The 16611-nt window shown below is 41.3% G+C and overlaps 1 protein-coding gene across 2 annotated transcripts in view; it reads left to right on the top strand.

The window, feature by feature from the left end:
- The window catches only part of RUSC2 (RUN and SH3 domain containing 2), an 85932-nt gene that overhangs the window by 14779 nt on the left and 54542 nt on the right, over positions 1 to 16611 (top strand). For both annotated transcript variants that reach the window (XM_069747859.1, XM_069747850.1), the window contains exon 2: positions 9188 to 11194. In XM_069747859.1, the coding sequence (XP_069603960.1) occupies positions 9274 to 11194 (1921 nt within the window). In that variant the 5' untranslated portion in view covers positions 9188 to 9273. The remainder of the gene's footprint in view (positions 1 to 9187; positions 11195 to 16611) is intronic.

The following is a 16611-nucleotide window of genomic DNA, read 5'->3' as shown; positions in this document are numbered from 1 at the left end:
GTTGCTCGGGTTTACCCGAGCACGCTTGGGTGGTCTCCGAGTATTTATGACTGCTCAGAGATTAAGTTTTCATTGCCTCAGCAGCATGATTTACAGCTATTAGCCAGCTTGATTACATGTGGAGATTACCTAGCAGCCAGGCAACCCCCACTTGTACTCAGGCTGGGTAGTAGCTGTAGCTATAAAACATTCAGCTGCTGATGAAAACTAAATCTCCGAACACTAACAAATACTCGGAGGTCACCGAGCGTGCTTGGGAAAACCCGAGCAATGAGTACACTCGCTCATCACTAATGGTCATAAGGATTCCGACCCTTTGCTCAGCATTGAGTAGAAGCACCTTTTGATCTAGCACAGCCATGAGTCTTCTTGGGAATGATGCAACAAGGTTTTCACACCTGGATTTGGGGATCCTCGGCCATTCTTCCTTGCAGATCCTTTCCAGTTCCATCAGGTTGGATGGTGAATGTTGGTGGACAGCCATTTTCAGGTCCATCCAGAGATGCTCAGTTGGGTTTAGGTCAGGGCTCTGGCTGGGCCAGTCAAGAATGGTCACAGAGTTGTTCTGAAGCCGCTCCTTTGTTATTTTAGCTGTGTACTTAGGGTCATTGTCTTGTTGGAAGGTGAACCTTCGGCCAAGTCTGAGGTCCAGAGCACTCTGGAATAGGTTTTCATCCAGGATATCTCTGTACTTGGCCGCATTCATGTTTTCTTCAATGGCAACCAGTCATCCTGTCCCTGCAACTGAAAAGCACCCCATAGCATGATCCTGCCACCACCATGTTTCACTGTTTGGATTGTATTGGGCATGTGATGAGCAGTGCATGGTTCTCCACACATACCGCTTAGAATTATCACCAAAACGGTCTATCTTCATCTCATCAGACCAGAGAATCTTATTTCTCATAGTCTGGGAGTCCTTCGTGTGTTTTTTTGCAAACTCTATGGGGGCTTTCATATGTCTTGCACTGAGCAGAGGCTTCCGTCTCGCCACTCTGCCATAAAGGCCCGACTGGTGGAGGGCTGCAGTGATAGTTGACTTTGTGGAACTTTCTCCCATCTCCCTACTGCATCTCTGGAGCTCAGCCACAGTGATGTTGGGGTTCTTTTTTACCTCTTTCACCAAGGCTATTCTCCCACGATTGCTCAGTTTGGCTGGACGGCCAGGTCTAGAAAGACGTCTGGTGGTCGCAAACTTCTTCCATTTAAGGATTATGGAGGCCACTGTGGTCTTAGGATCTGTGCCTTGCCACAATTCTGTCTCTGAGCTCCTTGGCCAGTTCCTTTGACCTCATGATTCTCATGTGGGCTGACACGCACTGTGAGGTCTTACATAGACAGGTGTGCGCCTTTCCAAATCAAGTCCTATCAGTTTAATTAAACACAGCTGGACTCCAATAAAGGAGTAGAAACATCTCAAGGAGGATCACAAAGAAATGGACAGTGCGTGACTTTAATATGAGTGTCTGAGCAAAGGGTCTGAATACTTATGACCATGTGATATTTCAGTTTTCTTTTTTAATAAATTTGCAAAAATTTCTACATTTCAGTTTTTTTTTGTAGTCAAGATGGGGTGCAGAGTGTACATTAATGAGAAAAAAATGAACTTTTTTGAATGTACCAAATGGCTGCAATGAAAGAAAGAGTGAAAAATTGAAAGAGGTCTGAATACTTTCCGTACCCACTGTAGGAGCAGTATTATAGTAATTATTCTCTTGTGTATATAGAACAGTATTCTCACTGGGTATAGAGAATATGAAATCTGGCATTGGTATATTTTATGCTGCTATTTATTCTAATTTATTTTGTTGTATTAGACCTTGACCAGGTTTAGGGTTTTGTTACCTCGCTTGGATATGTGATTATAAGACGTGTTCTTATGGGATATTTGTCTGACAGTCCAATAGATGTAAGACTCTGCAGAGGTTTATTCCTTGGTGAAGACTGAACTTAATAAACCCACAGTTCAATGAATGGAAACAAAAGTTGGAATACTATTAATTGCTTTAATTCAATATTCCATTCAATTGTTCAGTCTGTTATTGAATGCAATAAAAATTAGAGCTAAATGTGAGAAGTTCGTCTGGATATAATCTTAATGATGAGATCTCCATACAAAACTAAATATGTTGCCATAACCCCAATCCCATGAACATTTAGTGGAATATTTTGGGCGTTCAGTTTCTGAATATTTGTATTGTGAGAAATTTTGTCTTCATAGTAATTTAATGGAAGAAAAACTAAGTGCCCCCTACATCACAGAAGCTCAGCAGGAATTATTTCCAACCTTAAGCATGAATGATGTAATTATGTGAGCATTCGAATTAGTGATTTAATTACACTTGTGATTAGTGTCTCTCATCGTTCTCACATATCTACCTGTAGTATTTATTACACAGGTGACTGTTGTGTCAGACTCTTGTCTAGTAATGTCACTAACTTCCTATTGTGCATCATTCCTAGTATTGCTCTTTTGGGCTTTTATACGACTCCTTCTCAATGTTCTGCTCCATATCTCAGGTAGGTGACTTTTTTGGCCCTGGTCCTTCAGCTTTTTGGTCTTCTCCATCTTTATCTTGGTCAGCAGCTTCGTTGGGTTTATCTTGGTCTTCCAGTGTAGGCAGATTCCTTAGATATCTTCATCTATTTTTTATTCCTTTCGTAATTCTGATCAGCAGGGTTTTGATACATGTACATGTTAGTTCAGGTCCAATTTTGGGGTTTGTATACCTGCGTATATCAGTCTTGGTTTTTGGTTTTGGGGTCTTTTCCACCTGCCTCTCAGACAGAAGCTCTGATTGAAGCATCTTTCCATCTACTCTTAACGACACAGCTCTGGGTCCATCAGTCTTTGTTTTATGGTTGCAGGGTCCCCACACTAATTGGTGCTACTCGTATGAGGTATCTCCTCTACTCGCCTAACTTTGGAGGTATACTTTTTATCTTGGCTAGAATATTAAGTGGATGTACCCACTAGCCCATGTTTCTCAACGTTGCCTTCTCTGATTTATACCTATTTATTCCTTGTTGGTCACCAGATCATTTCAATGCACAGTGGCATGTAAAACGTTGGTCACCCCTGGTCAAAATTACTGTTATTATGAATAGTTAAGCAAGTTGAAGATTAAATGATTCACATGTAAAGCGCCATGGAATAAATGACGCTATAATAATAAATAATAATAATAATAATAATCTCTAGACTTATGAGCACCAACTGTCATCTCCTATCTCAGTAATGGGAAAACCAGTTTTCATTGAAGACTTATGGGAATTGAGACTTATGGGAATGAATGATCACTCCAGAAAGAAATAGAAGCAGATTTCTCTGATAAGATATATTACAAAGTTTTTTTATTTTCACATGTACTATTGATCTAAAAGACCTGAAGGTAAAGATGACACATTTTGTTTGTATTTAGTTAAAAAAGAAAAAAAATCGTATTAGAAATTACAAAAAGGGCAGATTCAAAAGTTTGGGCACTTGGAGATTCGTGTGCTCAGATAACTTTGACCAATGTTTCAGACCTTAATTAGCCTGTTGGCGTCATGGCTCATTCACTGTCATCGTTAAGAAAGGCCAGGTGATGCAAATTTCCCAGTTTTATAAAAAAAAACAGCCTCCCCTAACCTTGTGCCAAAAAACAGCAGCTATCACTCTGAAAATGGAAATGGTGGAGGCCCACAAAGCAGGAGAAGGCTATAAGATGATAGCAAAGCGTTTTCATCTTGCACTTTCTTCAGTTCAAAATGTAATTGAGAAATGGCAGTTACTGGGAACAGTGGAGGTCAAGATAAGGTCTGGAAGACCTATTAAAATTTCAGTGAGAGCTTCTCGTAGGATTGCTAGAGAGGCAAATCAGAACACCCGCTTGACTGCAAAACACCTTCAGAAAGTTTTAGCAGACTCTGGAGTTGTACATTGTTCTACTGTTCAGAGACACCTGTACAATTATGGCCTTCATGGAAGAGTCATCAAAAGAAAACCTGTCCTGCGTCCTCACCATAAAATTCAGTGTCAGAATCAGAAGTATGCAAAAGAGCATCTAACTAAACGAGCTGATGCATTTTGGAAACAAGTCCTGTGGACCGACAAGTTTAGAATAGAACTATTTGGCCACAATAATCAAAGGTGTGTGTGAAGAAAAAAGGGCACAGAATTTCAGGAAAAGAACATCTTGCCAACCATTAAGCGTTTGGGTGGATCACTCATGCTATACGGTTGTGTTGCAGCCAATGGCAAAGAGAACATTTCACGACTAGAGGGAAGAATGGATTGAATGACATTTCAATGAATTTATCATGGAAACATGACACCATCGGTAAGAAAGCTGAAGTTGAAAAGAGGATGTACAAAAAAAATTGCACTCTATCGTACTAAAGCATGTCAAGGTGAAATATGTGAAATATGGATAGCAATACTGCTTCTGAATACTAGGAAAAAATGAGACGCTTTGCACATAATGTGGCCAATTCATGCCTGCCCATCAACCAACGTCAAGGTGGTCTCCAAAACTGATGGTCCTTACATATCTAATGAAAATACCTTTCTTAGGCTGAAGTATGAATTCCTGAGTGAATGTGGACACCTCTCTCAGTAAAGCTGGCATTTATGGGTAGGTAGGAACCTGCTGCAATTAAAACCACCACAGGTTGAAGGGCGGAGTGCTCGGTCAGTAAGCTAAATAACAAAAGACTGACTGGCACATCCAAACTAGTGTGAATAGATGCAAACTAGCCATATTCCTTTTTGTTATTTATATATATATATATATATATATATATTTTTTTGCCTAATAATAATAACATGCATAATAACATGCAATAATAATAACATGCAAAGGAAATGCGTCATCTTTAACTTTAGGCCTTTTAGAGATCATTTAATCTTCAATTTGCTTAACTGTTCACAGTAACAGTAATCTTGACCAGGGGTGCCCAAACTTTTACATGCTACTGTATTTTCTAATATATATCCACATTGTGTGACCTTGTATTTTTAGTCTTTGCTGCAATCTCTGTTCTGCTCATTATGGCTGATGGATTTACCTTAAGTGCTTATCCGGATCCCCCCAGCTTTCAATTTGATTCTGACCCCTTGTGTCATAAGGGCAAGGGGGCATATACAATAAAGGCAGACCAGGCGGCTGTAATGGGACTCTTAGAAATGGAGGCTCAGCCCCTTTGCCATTGTCTGGTGAGATCTTATGGAGGACTAATCTGTACAGATTAGCAAAGAAAGTAAAGAGGAATTAACCCTGGAAAGAAGGGAAGAAACAAAGTTCTTTTTATTTTCACACGTATTATTGATTTGTGATAGTGTAGTTAATCTTCATCTGTTGATGGGTTGTCTTCTCCTTTTCTAATTTTGGCCAGTAGCTTAGCTGATTGTCACTAGCCGTCTGGCCGCTGCGTCTCCTCTTACTTCTGTCTTGGTGGCACTTATAGCTGGGTGTTTTCACTCTAGTTTTAGGATCTCCTCCTATTTTCCTCCGAGACAGTTGTTTGGCTGGACAGAAGATGCCTGTTTGCTGTTGTCATGGTCTATTCCTGGCTTCAGTGTGTTTCCACTTGTCATGGATGTCACACGAGCAGCCGGGCTCTCTCCCCAACATGGGTGAGTTTCTGAATTTGATGATGATATGTAGAACTTTGCTTTTTGCTCCGTTATTGTGCTCTGCATTTTCTTCATGAATCAACTGTTGTAACCTTTGACATATGGAGGAGCACTGTGGATGGGAATAGTTTTTGACAAGATTCCATGTGAGACTTTTCGAGAGAAAAGACAGACTAAGGTCAAACTTCAGTGAAGGCTGCTGGGTTGTTTTGTGCATGTGGTCTGCAGCTTTTATAGGAGTGTTTCGGGTGGTATGTGTGCTTGTATATAGTACGTGCCAGGCCTTGATTATTGGGTACCCCCAGGTACCACTTTGCAATGTCAGACTAAGGTGCCAAGGGCCCACCGGTAACCCTCCTCAGGACCCCACTTTTCAACTACATGCAAATGTGACATTATCCTCAATCACAATTTTATATAACAATGAACTGGTAGATTAATAAATGAATAAGATGCCTGTATATAGTGATTCATGTATATTGCATCAAGTACTGCTCATATAAGAGTGTGATGGCGCACTCTTGCAGAGGGGCCCACCGGAGGATTTTCCTGTTCTCCTGCGTGCCAGTCCAGGGCTGTCACTATGCCATTGTCTGCCACTGTAGAGTTACTAAATAAAATTCAGCAAACTACTGGCTTAATTTGTGCCAAATGACTTGTGTACGTGACTGCAGTAGATTTATTATATGTTTTAGATTTTTGCACCTTACTAGACCACATTGAAAGGGGTATAGCTAATAGAAAATAACATTTTCCGAGACCCCACCAACGATTTGGTGTAAAATATAGTAATCCAACGATGAGGTGGTGAAAGCAAAGGAAAAGTGAGCAGTGAGCAGTGCTAGCTGTGATGTGCAAGTATTTGTTACCGTCCAGCTTGTTCGACTGACCAGTCCATCACAGAGGTGGTTATGCACAGCAATTCGTTATGCAATAAAGGCTATAATAAATTCCCAATCTCAGGTCACCGTGTTATCGTATCACTGTCATATTCTAATGTGCTTTTTGTGGATTGAAATCCTATGTTTTGACCTGGCTATCTTCCTATTTATTCTCCCAGTTAACCCCAGGACGTCCTAGTGCAGGGGCGGGCAATTAATTTTTCCAAAGGGGCCACACCCTGCTTCTATTGCCGCCCCCTGATGACATCTCATGTGGCGGCAGTAATAGAAGCAGCAGTCACCTCTCCTTGTCTCCATCACCATACCCACGATTGATTCCAGATGTCTTCATGGCATGGCGGTGACAGGAGCTGTGGTATGTGGTGGCAGCGCCGCCCCCCTGATGACATCTTGTTCCAGGAAGGGTGATAGATGCTGCAGAGAAGTGACTGCAGGGCCATCCTCCTGTGACGTCCCGTTTGAGACTCCCGTCAAGCGAAATGTCAAAGGAAGTAAAGAAAATAAAAATAGTTCTAGGGATTAGCAGGATAGAGAAAAAAGTAGGGAATTTTAAAATAAAGCAAATTACAGAAGTGGTTAGTGCTTAAAAAGATATTTATACAGGGCATTTTATGTATCATAGAACCCTGTTAAGTATGGTGACTAGCTGCTATTGCGAATACATATTACTACAGGGCTTATTGTAACATGTATTCTTACCTGCTTATAAACGCAGTGAATTATTCTGCTATTATGCATCTCCTGTAACTTTATCAACCGCTCCCCCACACAGTATGATGCCCTCACAATCAATATGATGCCTCCAGTCAACAACACACAGTATGATGTCCCACAAGTTCCTCACACAGTAATGCTCCTACAGTTCAATCCAACACAAATGCAGAATAATGGACCCTACAGCCCCCCACACTGCATAATGGCTGCCACAGCCCCCCACACAGCATAATGGTTGCCACAACCCCATCACACAGCATTATGGACCACACAGCCTCCCCGCACAACATAATGATCTTCACAGAGTCCTATACAGCATAATGGATCCACCAACCTCCCAAACAGCATAATGGACCCCACAGCTCCCCTTACATAGCATAATGAACCCCACACCTCCCCATAATCAGCATAATGGACTCCACAGCTCCCCACACATAGCATAATGGACCATATATCTCCCCACACATAGCAAAATGGACTCCACAGCCCCCATAAACAGCATGATGGATCCCACAGCCTCCCAAACAGCAGAGTGGACCCCACAGCTCCCCACACATATCATAATGGACCCCACACCTCCCCATAAACAGCATAATGGACCCCACACATAGCTTAATGGACCTCTAAGCTCCCCACACAGCAAAATAGACACCACAGCTCCCCATAAAGAGCATGATGGATCCCACAGCCTCCCAAAAAGCATAATAGACTGCACAGTTTGCTGAACATAGTATAATGGACCCCACAGCTCCCCACGCTTAGCATAATGGACCCCACAGCTCCTCACACTTAGCATAATGGAATACACAGATCCTCATACACAGTATGATGGACTACCACAGCTCCCACCACACATCATGTTGGAATCCAAAGCTCCCCACACAGTTTGATGAACCCCACAACCCCCCTCGCACCACATAATGGACCCCACAGCCCCCCACACAGTATGATGGACTATAGCTCCCACAAACAGTATATTGGAGCCTACAGCTTCCCACACACAGCATAATGGACCCCACAGCTCCCCACACATAGCATAATGGACCCCAAAGCTCCCCACACATTGCAAAATGGACCCACAGCTTTCCATGAATTGTGTGATGGATCCCACAGTCTCCCAAGAAGCATAATGAACCACACAGCTCCCTACACATAGCATAATGGACCCCACAGCTCCCCATGCATAGTATTATGGACTACACAGATACTCACACATATGTGGACCAATAATAAAAAAAGTATATCAATCTACTTACTAAACCACTAACAAAACCGTACTCCCTCCTATGCACTGAAGGACTGAGGCTCCACGTCACAGGCGTGATCTAGTGACATAATCTCACCTATTGCGTCCAGCTGTAGACTCACAGCCCATATGGTGACAGAGGGAGCTGAATGCTATGTATAAGAATATAACTACCAGATACCTCTTGCCTGTTTTTTTTATGAACCTCCTGGACCCTGTCCCAACTATGCTTGACCACATATCTAAATCTAATTTTGTCCATCTCTGCTACTGACCCAGCTTGTTAGGCTTATTGTCCTCTGGTCAGCTGCAACTCTGTAGACACACCCTAAGGACATAGGCAGTGAAGGCCAGATCCATGCATAGGGGTTACAAACACAGTGTGCCACTGTGATGAATTTGACGTGTCTTCTGTCTGCCTGTTCTTGTTTTAGGCTTTCCAAGTTTAAGTCTGTAATAATAAATCTGTTCCATCTCATAATTCTGCAGCCATAAAGATAGAGGATTGTGTATAGTTGATATGGGTGTCTGGAAAAAAGGTCCCAAAAGCATAAATTTGGCTTATGTTTGTATTTTAGGTGGCAATATACACTATTAGGCCATTACTCCAACAAATATAATGTACGGTATATACAGTGCTGAGTGTCAAAGATTAAATCTTATTGGACAAGTTTCAGTAATGCCAATTTATCTCTTTTCTAATTTCAGGTGTCTTCACATTTAATATGTTCGACATTTCTCCAACCTCCAGTCGGTGAGAGTACCCAATGCCCTAAAAGGAGACTGGTGCCATCATGGATAGCCCACCCAAACTAGCTGTAGAAACCTTAATAGTGCATCATATCCCACTAGTGCACTGCCAAGTACCAGGTAGGCAATGCTGTCCACCCTCCACCAGATCGCATTCATACAGAAAGAATGACCTTGGCATTACTAGAACTACTTCTCTACCAGAACGGGACCTATCACAGGCTGACTCATTAGTCTACAGCAGTTTAATCCAAACATCTGAACCATCGGAAAAAGAAAGGAGCAAAAAGGAAGAAGATTGGCAAGGACCAGTCACTAGAAAGCGACATAACCCATTCCTTCCAAATGATGAAGATGAAAGTAACACATCAAGTGGAAGTGAGGGAGAAAAGTCCTTCCATCTCCATGACACTTTAGGAGGAGCGAAAACAGGATTTCAATTTCAAGATCTGTCCTTGCCCCCATTCCACCTCCATGATAATCCACCTGTTGTGAAGCCATGGATTTTGACGGGACGGCCTGGACTTCTTGATGGGCAAGAAGAGAAGACTTCACCTGATGATTTGCAGAAGGGCACAAATGGCAACCTAGGTTCATCGATCATTGAGGATCAGTCTTGGAATCTTCATGGTGGTCCTAGCTTTACTCTGGATTGGAATCAGAGCTCAGATTTAGGAAACCAGGATTTTCTCCAAAGCAGCCAAAGCAGAGAGTGTACCTGTAATGGTTCAGAATCACTGAGGCACTGCAGGTGTTACAGTGCCTCAAGCCAGTCAGAAATGGACCAGCAGGTGAGCTACGTGAGTGACTCCTCCTGCAATAGCTCAGACGGGATCCTTGTTAACTTCAGTACCTTGTATAACAAGATGAATGGACAACCTAGGTCCAATCTAAATTCTGGAAGTCTTTCATGCGACTCTTCATTTTGCAGTCACCCAGACACAGGTGCTTTCTACCTTGATCTGCAGAGTTCACCCACAGAATCTAAGATGTCTTGTGACTCACATGTTCAGGAAGCTTCAAGCAAGCCATGTAGTTGCCACCATCACTCATCTTCTCCTGAACTGGATGCCAACTGTAACTCATATCATCTTAATTGTGACTCAGTGCAATGTAATGGAGAGAGTTCAGAACTAACTTCTTGTTTCCAAAGCCAGGCAAGGCTTGTGGTGGCTACTCAAAATTATTATAAATTGGTTACATGTGACTTGTCATCTCAGTCTTCTCCCAGTCCGGCAGGTTCTTCAATTACCAGTTGTTCAGATGACCATACCAAGGGGAGCCCAGTACAGCCAACAGAGTATTTCCTGTTCCAACAGCCAGAGAGCAGTTCAGACACAAATGATCCTAAACCCCTCATAGAAAGATCCAAATCGGACACAATTGAGGGACAAGTCTATGTCAATGTGTCACCACCAAACTTTAATACAGGTAGACAACGTTCACGAAGTTATGACCGCAGCTTAGACAAGAGTCCTTCTAATCGCCTAGGATCTTTGGAACGAATGATGAGTTGTCCTGTAAAATTAAGCGAAGGTCAAGTGGTACATACCCAGGGCTCATCTCCAAAGAGGGTTACATCATTTTTGGAATTAGCCAAGAGCAGAAGAAAAGAACAAAAGAATGGATCCAGCCCACCTTTAAAATCCAGTGGAGATTCTTCACTGGAGTTCTCTCCTATTCCAGAGTATCATCGTGATGGTGGTAGAGCTTATGAACATGGGGAATTTCGCAGTCACAGCCTTCCACCCATGTCATTTTTGCACTGTATGAGTCGTACTTGTGAGGGTTGCACAAGTGACAATGTGGATACTAAGGCAACAGCTTCAAAGGCCGCAGCTAGTACTAACCAAGCAGGTCCACCTACTGAGTCCAGTATTGATCAGACCTTGAGGTGCAATGGCCTGGATGCTGGAAGTTCTGGGCTTAACTTCCTCCAAAGAGACCTAAGAGTAAAAGGAGATGGTAAGTAGAAATTGGAGGGCATAATATTTCCATATCATTTTTATAGTATATGAGGATTTATTGTCTTTACAGCTTTGCCTGTTAGCTATGTAAATATTAGCCATGTAACGACAATTAACCCATTACTTGCCAAATTTGCAATTTTATAAAAAAAAATTTTTAAATGACAGATTTTTAATGATTTTGGGTCCTAAAGAATCAGAAACATAATTTGCCAAATTTTTACAAGTACGGATTTTTCAGAAAAGGGCTTCCCAATATTCAATTAAAAATGACAATGACATGATTTCCTGTTTTGAAAACATTCATTTTACAAATACAACACAAAAAATTGGACCTAATTATAAAAATTATAAAATGTTAGTTGCTAGAAGCAAAAGATTAGGCGTCCCAAAAAGACATTGGTAGATAAAGGGTTAAGAGCAATTATCGTTAGTGCTAAAATGATTAAAGATGCAAAATTCATTGATCTGATACACGGTAAAGATCATTAAATATCTTTACTTTTGAATGCCACCAACAAGCATGTCTCAAGATAGAGATCAGATTCCATATTCAGGGAGGAGTTTTCTACAGTCCAAATTGTGAACATCTGCTGAGTGATTTTCTGTATATGAGCTGCCAAGGTGACAGTGGGAAATAAAGAGTAACAATAACCACAACACTGCTCCCTGCATATAATACTATAACTATTTTAATATTGCCCCTAAGTACAATAATATACTTTCAATACTACTGCCCCCTACGTACAAGAATATAACTGCAATAATGCTCCCCTCCATGTAAAGAATATAATTACTATTATACAGCCCCCGATGTAAAGAATATAGCTATTATAGCACTGCCCCTATGTACAGGAATATAACTACTAAAATACTGCCCCTATGTACAATATGACTACTATAATACTGCCCCTATGGACAAGAATATAACTACCCGTATATACTCGAGTATAAGCCGACCCGAGTTTAAGCCGACCCCCCTAATTTTGCCACAAAAAACTGGAAAAACTTAATGACTCGAGTATAAGCCTAGGGTAGAAAATGCAGCAGCTACTGGTAAATTTCAAAAATATAATTCTCCATAAAGTTCATGATGGGCCCATATAATGCTCCATAAAGTTCATGATGGGCCCATATAATGCTCCATACAGTTGATGATGGGCCCATATAATGCTCCATAAAGTTGATGATGGGCCCATGTAATGCTTCATAAAGTTGATGATGTGCCCATAAGACGCTCCATAGAAAAATATGCCCCATGTAATGCTGCATTAAAGTTCATTATGGCCCCATAAGATGCTCCATATAAAAATGTGCCCCTTGTAATGCTGCATACAGTTCGTTATGGCCCCATAAGATGCTCCATTTAAAACTGTGCCATATAGAATGCTCCATACATTTCATTATTGCCCCATAAGATGCTCCATATAAAGCTGTGCCATATATAATGCTCCATACCATTGATTATTGCCCCATAGATGCTCCATATAAAGCTGTGCCATATAGAATGCTCCATACATTTTATTATTGCCCCATAAGATGATCCATATATAGCTGTGCCATATAGAATGCTCCATACATTTTATTATTGCCCCATAAGATGATCCATATATAACTGTGCCATATAGAATGCTCCATACATTTTATTATTGCCCCATAAGATGATCCATATATAGCTGTGCCATATAGAATGCTCCATACATTTTATTATTGCCCCATAAGATGATCCATATATAACTGTGCCATATAGAATGCTCCATACATTTTATTATTGCCCCATAAGATGATCCATATATAGCTGTGCCATATAGAATGCTCCATACATTTTATTATTGCCCCATAAGATGATCCATATATAACTGTGCCATATAGAATGCTCCATACATTTTATTATTGCCCCATAAGATGATCCATATATAACTGTGCCATATAGAATGCTCCATACATTTTATTATTGCCCCATAAGATGATCCATATATAACTGTGCCATATAGAATGCTCCATACATTTTATTATTGCCCCATAAGATGATCCATATATAGCTGTGCCATATAGAATGCTCCATACATTTTATTATTGCCCCATAAGATGATCCATATATAACTGTGCCATATAGAATGCTCCATACATTTTATTATTGCCCCATAAGATGATCCATATATAGCTGTGCCATATAGAATGCTCCATACATTTTATTATTGCCCCATAAGATGATCCATATATAACTGTGCCATATAGAATGCTCCATACATTTTATTATTGCCCCATAAGATGATCCATATATAACTGTGCCATATAGAATGCTCCATACATTTTATTATTGCCCCATAAGATGATCCATATATAACTGTGCCATATAGAATGCTCCATACATTTTATTATTGCTCCATAAGATGATCCATATATAGCTGTGCCATATAGAATGCTCCATACATTTTATTATTGCCCCATAAGATGATCCATATATAACTGTGCCATATAGAATGCTCCATACATTTTATTATTGCCCCATAAGATGATCCATATATAGCTGTGCCATATAGATTGCTCCATACATTTTATTATTGCCCCATAAGATGATCCATATATAGCGGTGCCACATGTAATGCTGCTGCTGCAATAAAAAAAAAAAAGACATACCTCTCCTTGCTTGCTGCCCACTGCTCCTCAGCGTCCCGTCTCTCCACACTGACTGTTCAGGCAGAGGGCGGCGCTCACACTAATACGTCATCGCGCCCTCTGACCTGAACAGTCACAGCAAGAGGACGGGAAGACGGAGCGGTGCCCGGCGGGTGGAACGTGGACAGGTGACTATGAAATAGTCACCTGCTCCGGCGTGGTCCCTGGCAGCTTCTCCCGGACAGATGGTCTCCGGCGTCCGCAGCTTCTTCCTGTAGTAAGCGGTCACGTGGGACCGCTCATTACAGGAATTAATATGCAGCTCCACCCCTATGGGAGTGGAGTCCATATTCATTACTTTAATGAGCGGTCCCACGTGACCGCTGAACAGCGGAAGAGCTGCGGCACCCAGAGACCATGGGACAGGCAGGGACAGCGACAGAAGCGCCGGGACTAGGTGAGTATATGACAGTCCTCTCTCCCCCTCACCCGCCGACCCCACCGCCGATCATGACTCCAGTATAAGCCGAGAGGGGACTTTCAGCCCAAAAATTTGGGCTGAAAATCTCGGCTTATACTCGAATATATACGGTACTATAATACTGCCCCCTATGTACAAGAATATAACTAATATAATACTGCTCCTATGTACAAAAATATAATTACTATAATACTGCCCCTATGTACAAGAATATAACTACTAAAATACTGCCCCTATGTACAATATGACTACTATAATACTGCCCCTATGTACAAGAATATAACTACTATAATACTTCTCCTACAGTATGTACAAGAATATAAATTCTACTAGATTGTGGCCTGATTCTAACGCATCGGGTATTCTAGAATATGCATGTCCCGTAGTATATGGACAATGATGATTCCAGAATTCGCGGCAGACTGTGCCCGTCGCTGATTGGTCGAGGCAACCTTTATGACATCGTCGTCGCCATGGCAACCATTATGACATCTACGTCGATACTGTGCCCGTCGCTGATTGGTCGAGGCGAATTCGCGGCAGACTCTGCCCGTCGCTGATTGGTCGAGGCAACCTTTATGACATCATCGTCGCCATGCTGTGCCCGTCGCTTCTAGAATATGCATGTCCCCGTAGTATATGGGCAATGATGATTCCAGAATTCACGGCAGACTGTGCCCGTCGCTGATTGGTCGAGGCAACCTTTATGACATCATTGTCGCCATGGCAACCATTATGACATCTACGTCGATACTGTGTCCGTTGCTGATTGGTCGAGGCCTGGCGGCCTCGACCAATCAGAGACGCGGGATTTCCAGGACAGACAGACGGAAAAACCCTTAGACAATCTATATAATTGTCTAAGGGTTTTTCCGTCTGTCTGTCTTTCTGTCTGTCTGTCCAGGAAATCCCGCGTCTCTGATTGGTCGAGGCCGCCAGGCCTCGACCAATCAGCGACGGGCACAGCGACGATGATGTCATAAAGGACGTAGGCACCCCGCGTCTGATTGGTCGAGGCCGCTAGGCCTCGACCAATCAGCAACGGGCACAGTATCGACGTAGATGTCATAATGGTTGCCATGGCGATGATGATGTCATAAAGGTTGCCTCGACCAATCAGCGACGGGCACAGTCTGCCGCTAATTCTGGAATTATCATTGTCCATATACTACGGGGACATGCATATTCTAGAATACCCGATGCGTTAGAATCGGGCCACAATCTAGTTATATATATAGATAATACTGCCCCTATGTACAAGAATATACGGTAACTACTATATTACTGCCCCCTATGTACAAGAATATAACTATTATAATACCTCTCCTATGTACAAGAATATAACTACTATAATACTGCCCCTATGTACAAGATTATAACTACTATAATACTGCCCCTATGTACAAGAATATAACTACTATAATACTGCCCCTATGTACAAGAATATAACTACTATAATACTGCCCCTATGTACAAGAATATAACTACTATAACACTGCCCCTTACGTACAACAATATAACTATTATAATACTGCTCCTTTGTACAAGAATATAACTACTATAATACTGCTCATATGTACAAGAATATAACTACCATAATACTGTCCCCTATGTACAAGAATATAACTACTATAATACTGCCTCCTATGTACAAGAATATAACTACTATAATACTGCCCCTATGTACAACAATATAACTATTATAATACAGTTCCTATGTACAAGAATATAACTACTATAATACTGCCCCTATGTACAACAATATAACTATTATAATACAGTTCCTATGTACAAGAATATAACTACTATAATACTGCCCCTATGTACAACAATATAACTATTATAATACAGTTCCTATGTACAAGAATATAACTACTATAATACTGCTCCTATGTACAAGAATATAACTTCTATAATACTGCTCCTATGTACAAGAATATAACTTCTATAATACTGCCCCCTATGTACAAGAATATAACTACTATAATACTGCTCCTATGTACAAGAATATAACTACTATAATACTGCACCTTATGTACAAGAATATAACTACTATAATACTGCTCCTATGTACAAAAATATAACTACTATAATACTGCTCCTATGTACAAGAATATACAGTAACTACTATAATACTGCCCCTATGTAAACTGTTGTGAGTTCTGTTTTTGGGCTCCCTCTGGTGGTTACTGATGGTACTGGGTGACTTGTGTTCTCTGCGGTCTCTGGTTTCCACCTGTTCCATCAGGTTATGGGAGTTTCCTATTTAACCTGGCTTTTTTGTCATTTCCTCGCCGGCTATCAATGTAATCAGC

The sequence above is a fragment of the Ranitomeya imitator genome, chromosome 1 (genome assembly GCF_032444005.1).
Source record: "Ranitomeya imitator isolate aRanImi1 chromosome 1, aRanImi1.pri, whole genome shotgun sequence".
In the NCBI taxonomy this organism is placed as follows: domain Eukaryota; kingdom Metazoa; phylum Chordata; class Amphibia; order Anura; family Dendrobatidae; genus Ranitomeya; species Ranitomeya imitator.
Note: the sequence above shows the minus strand (reverse complement) of the source record. Positions and strands in the feature narration are given on the sequence as shown.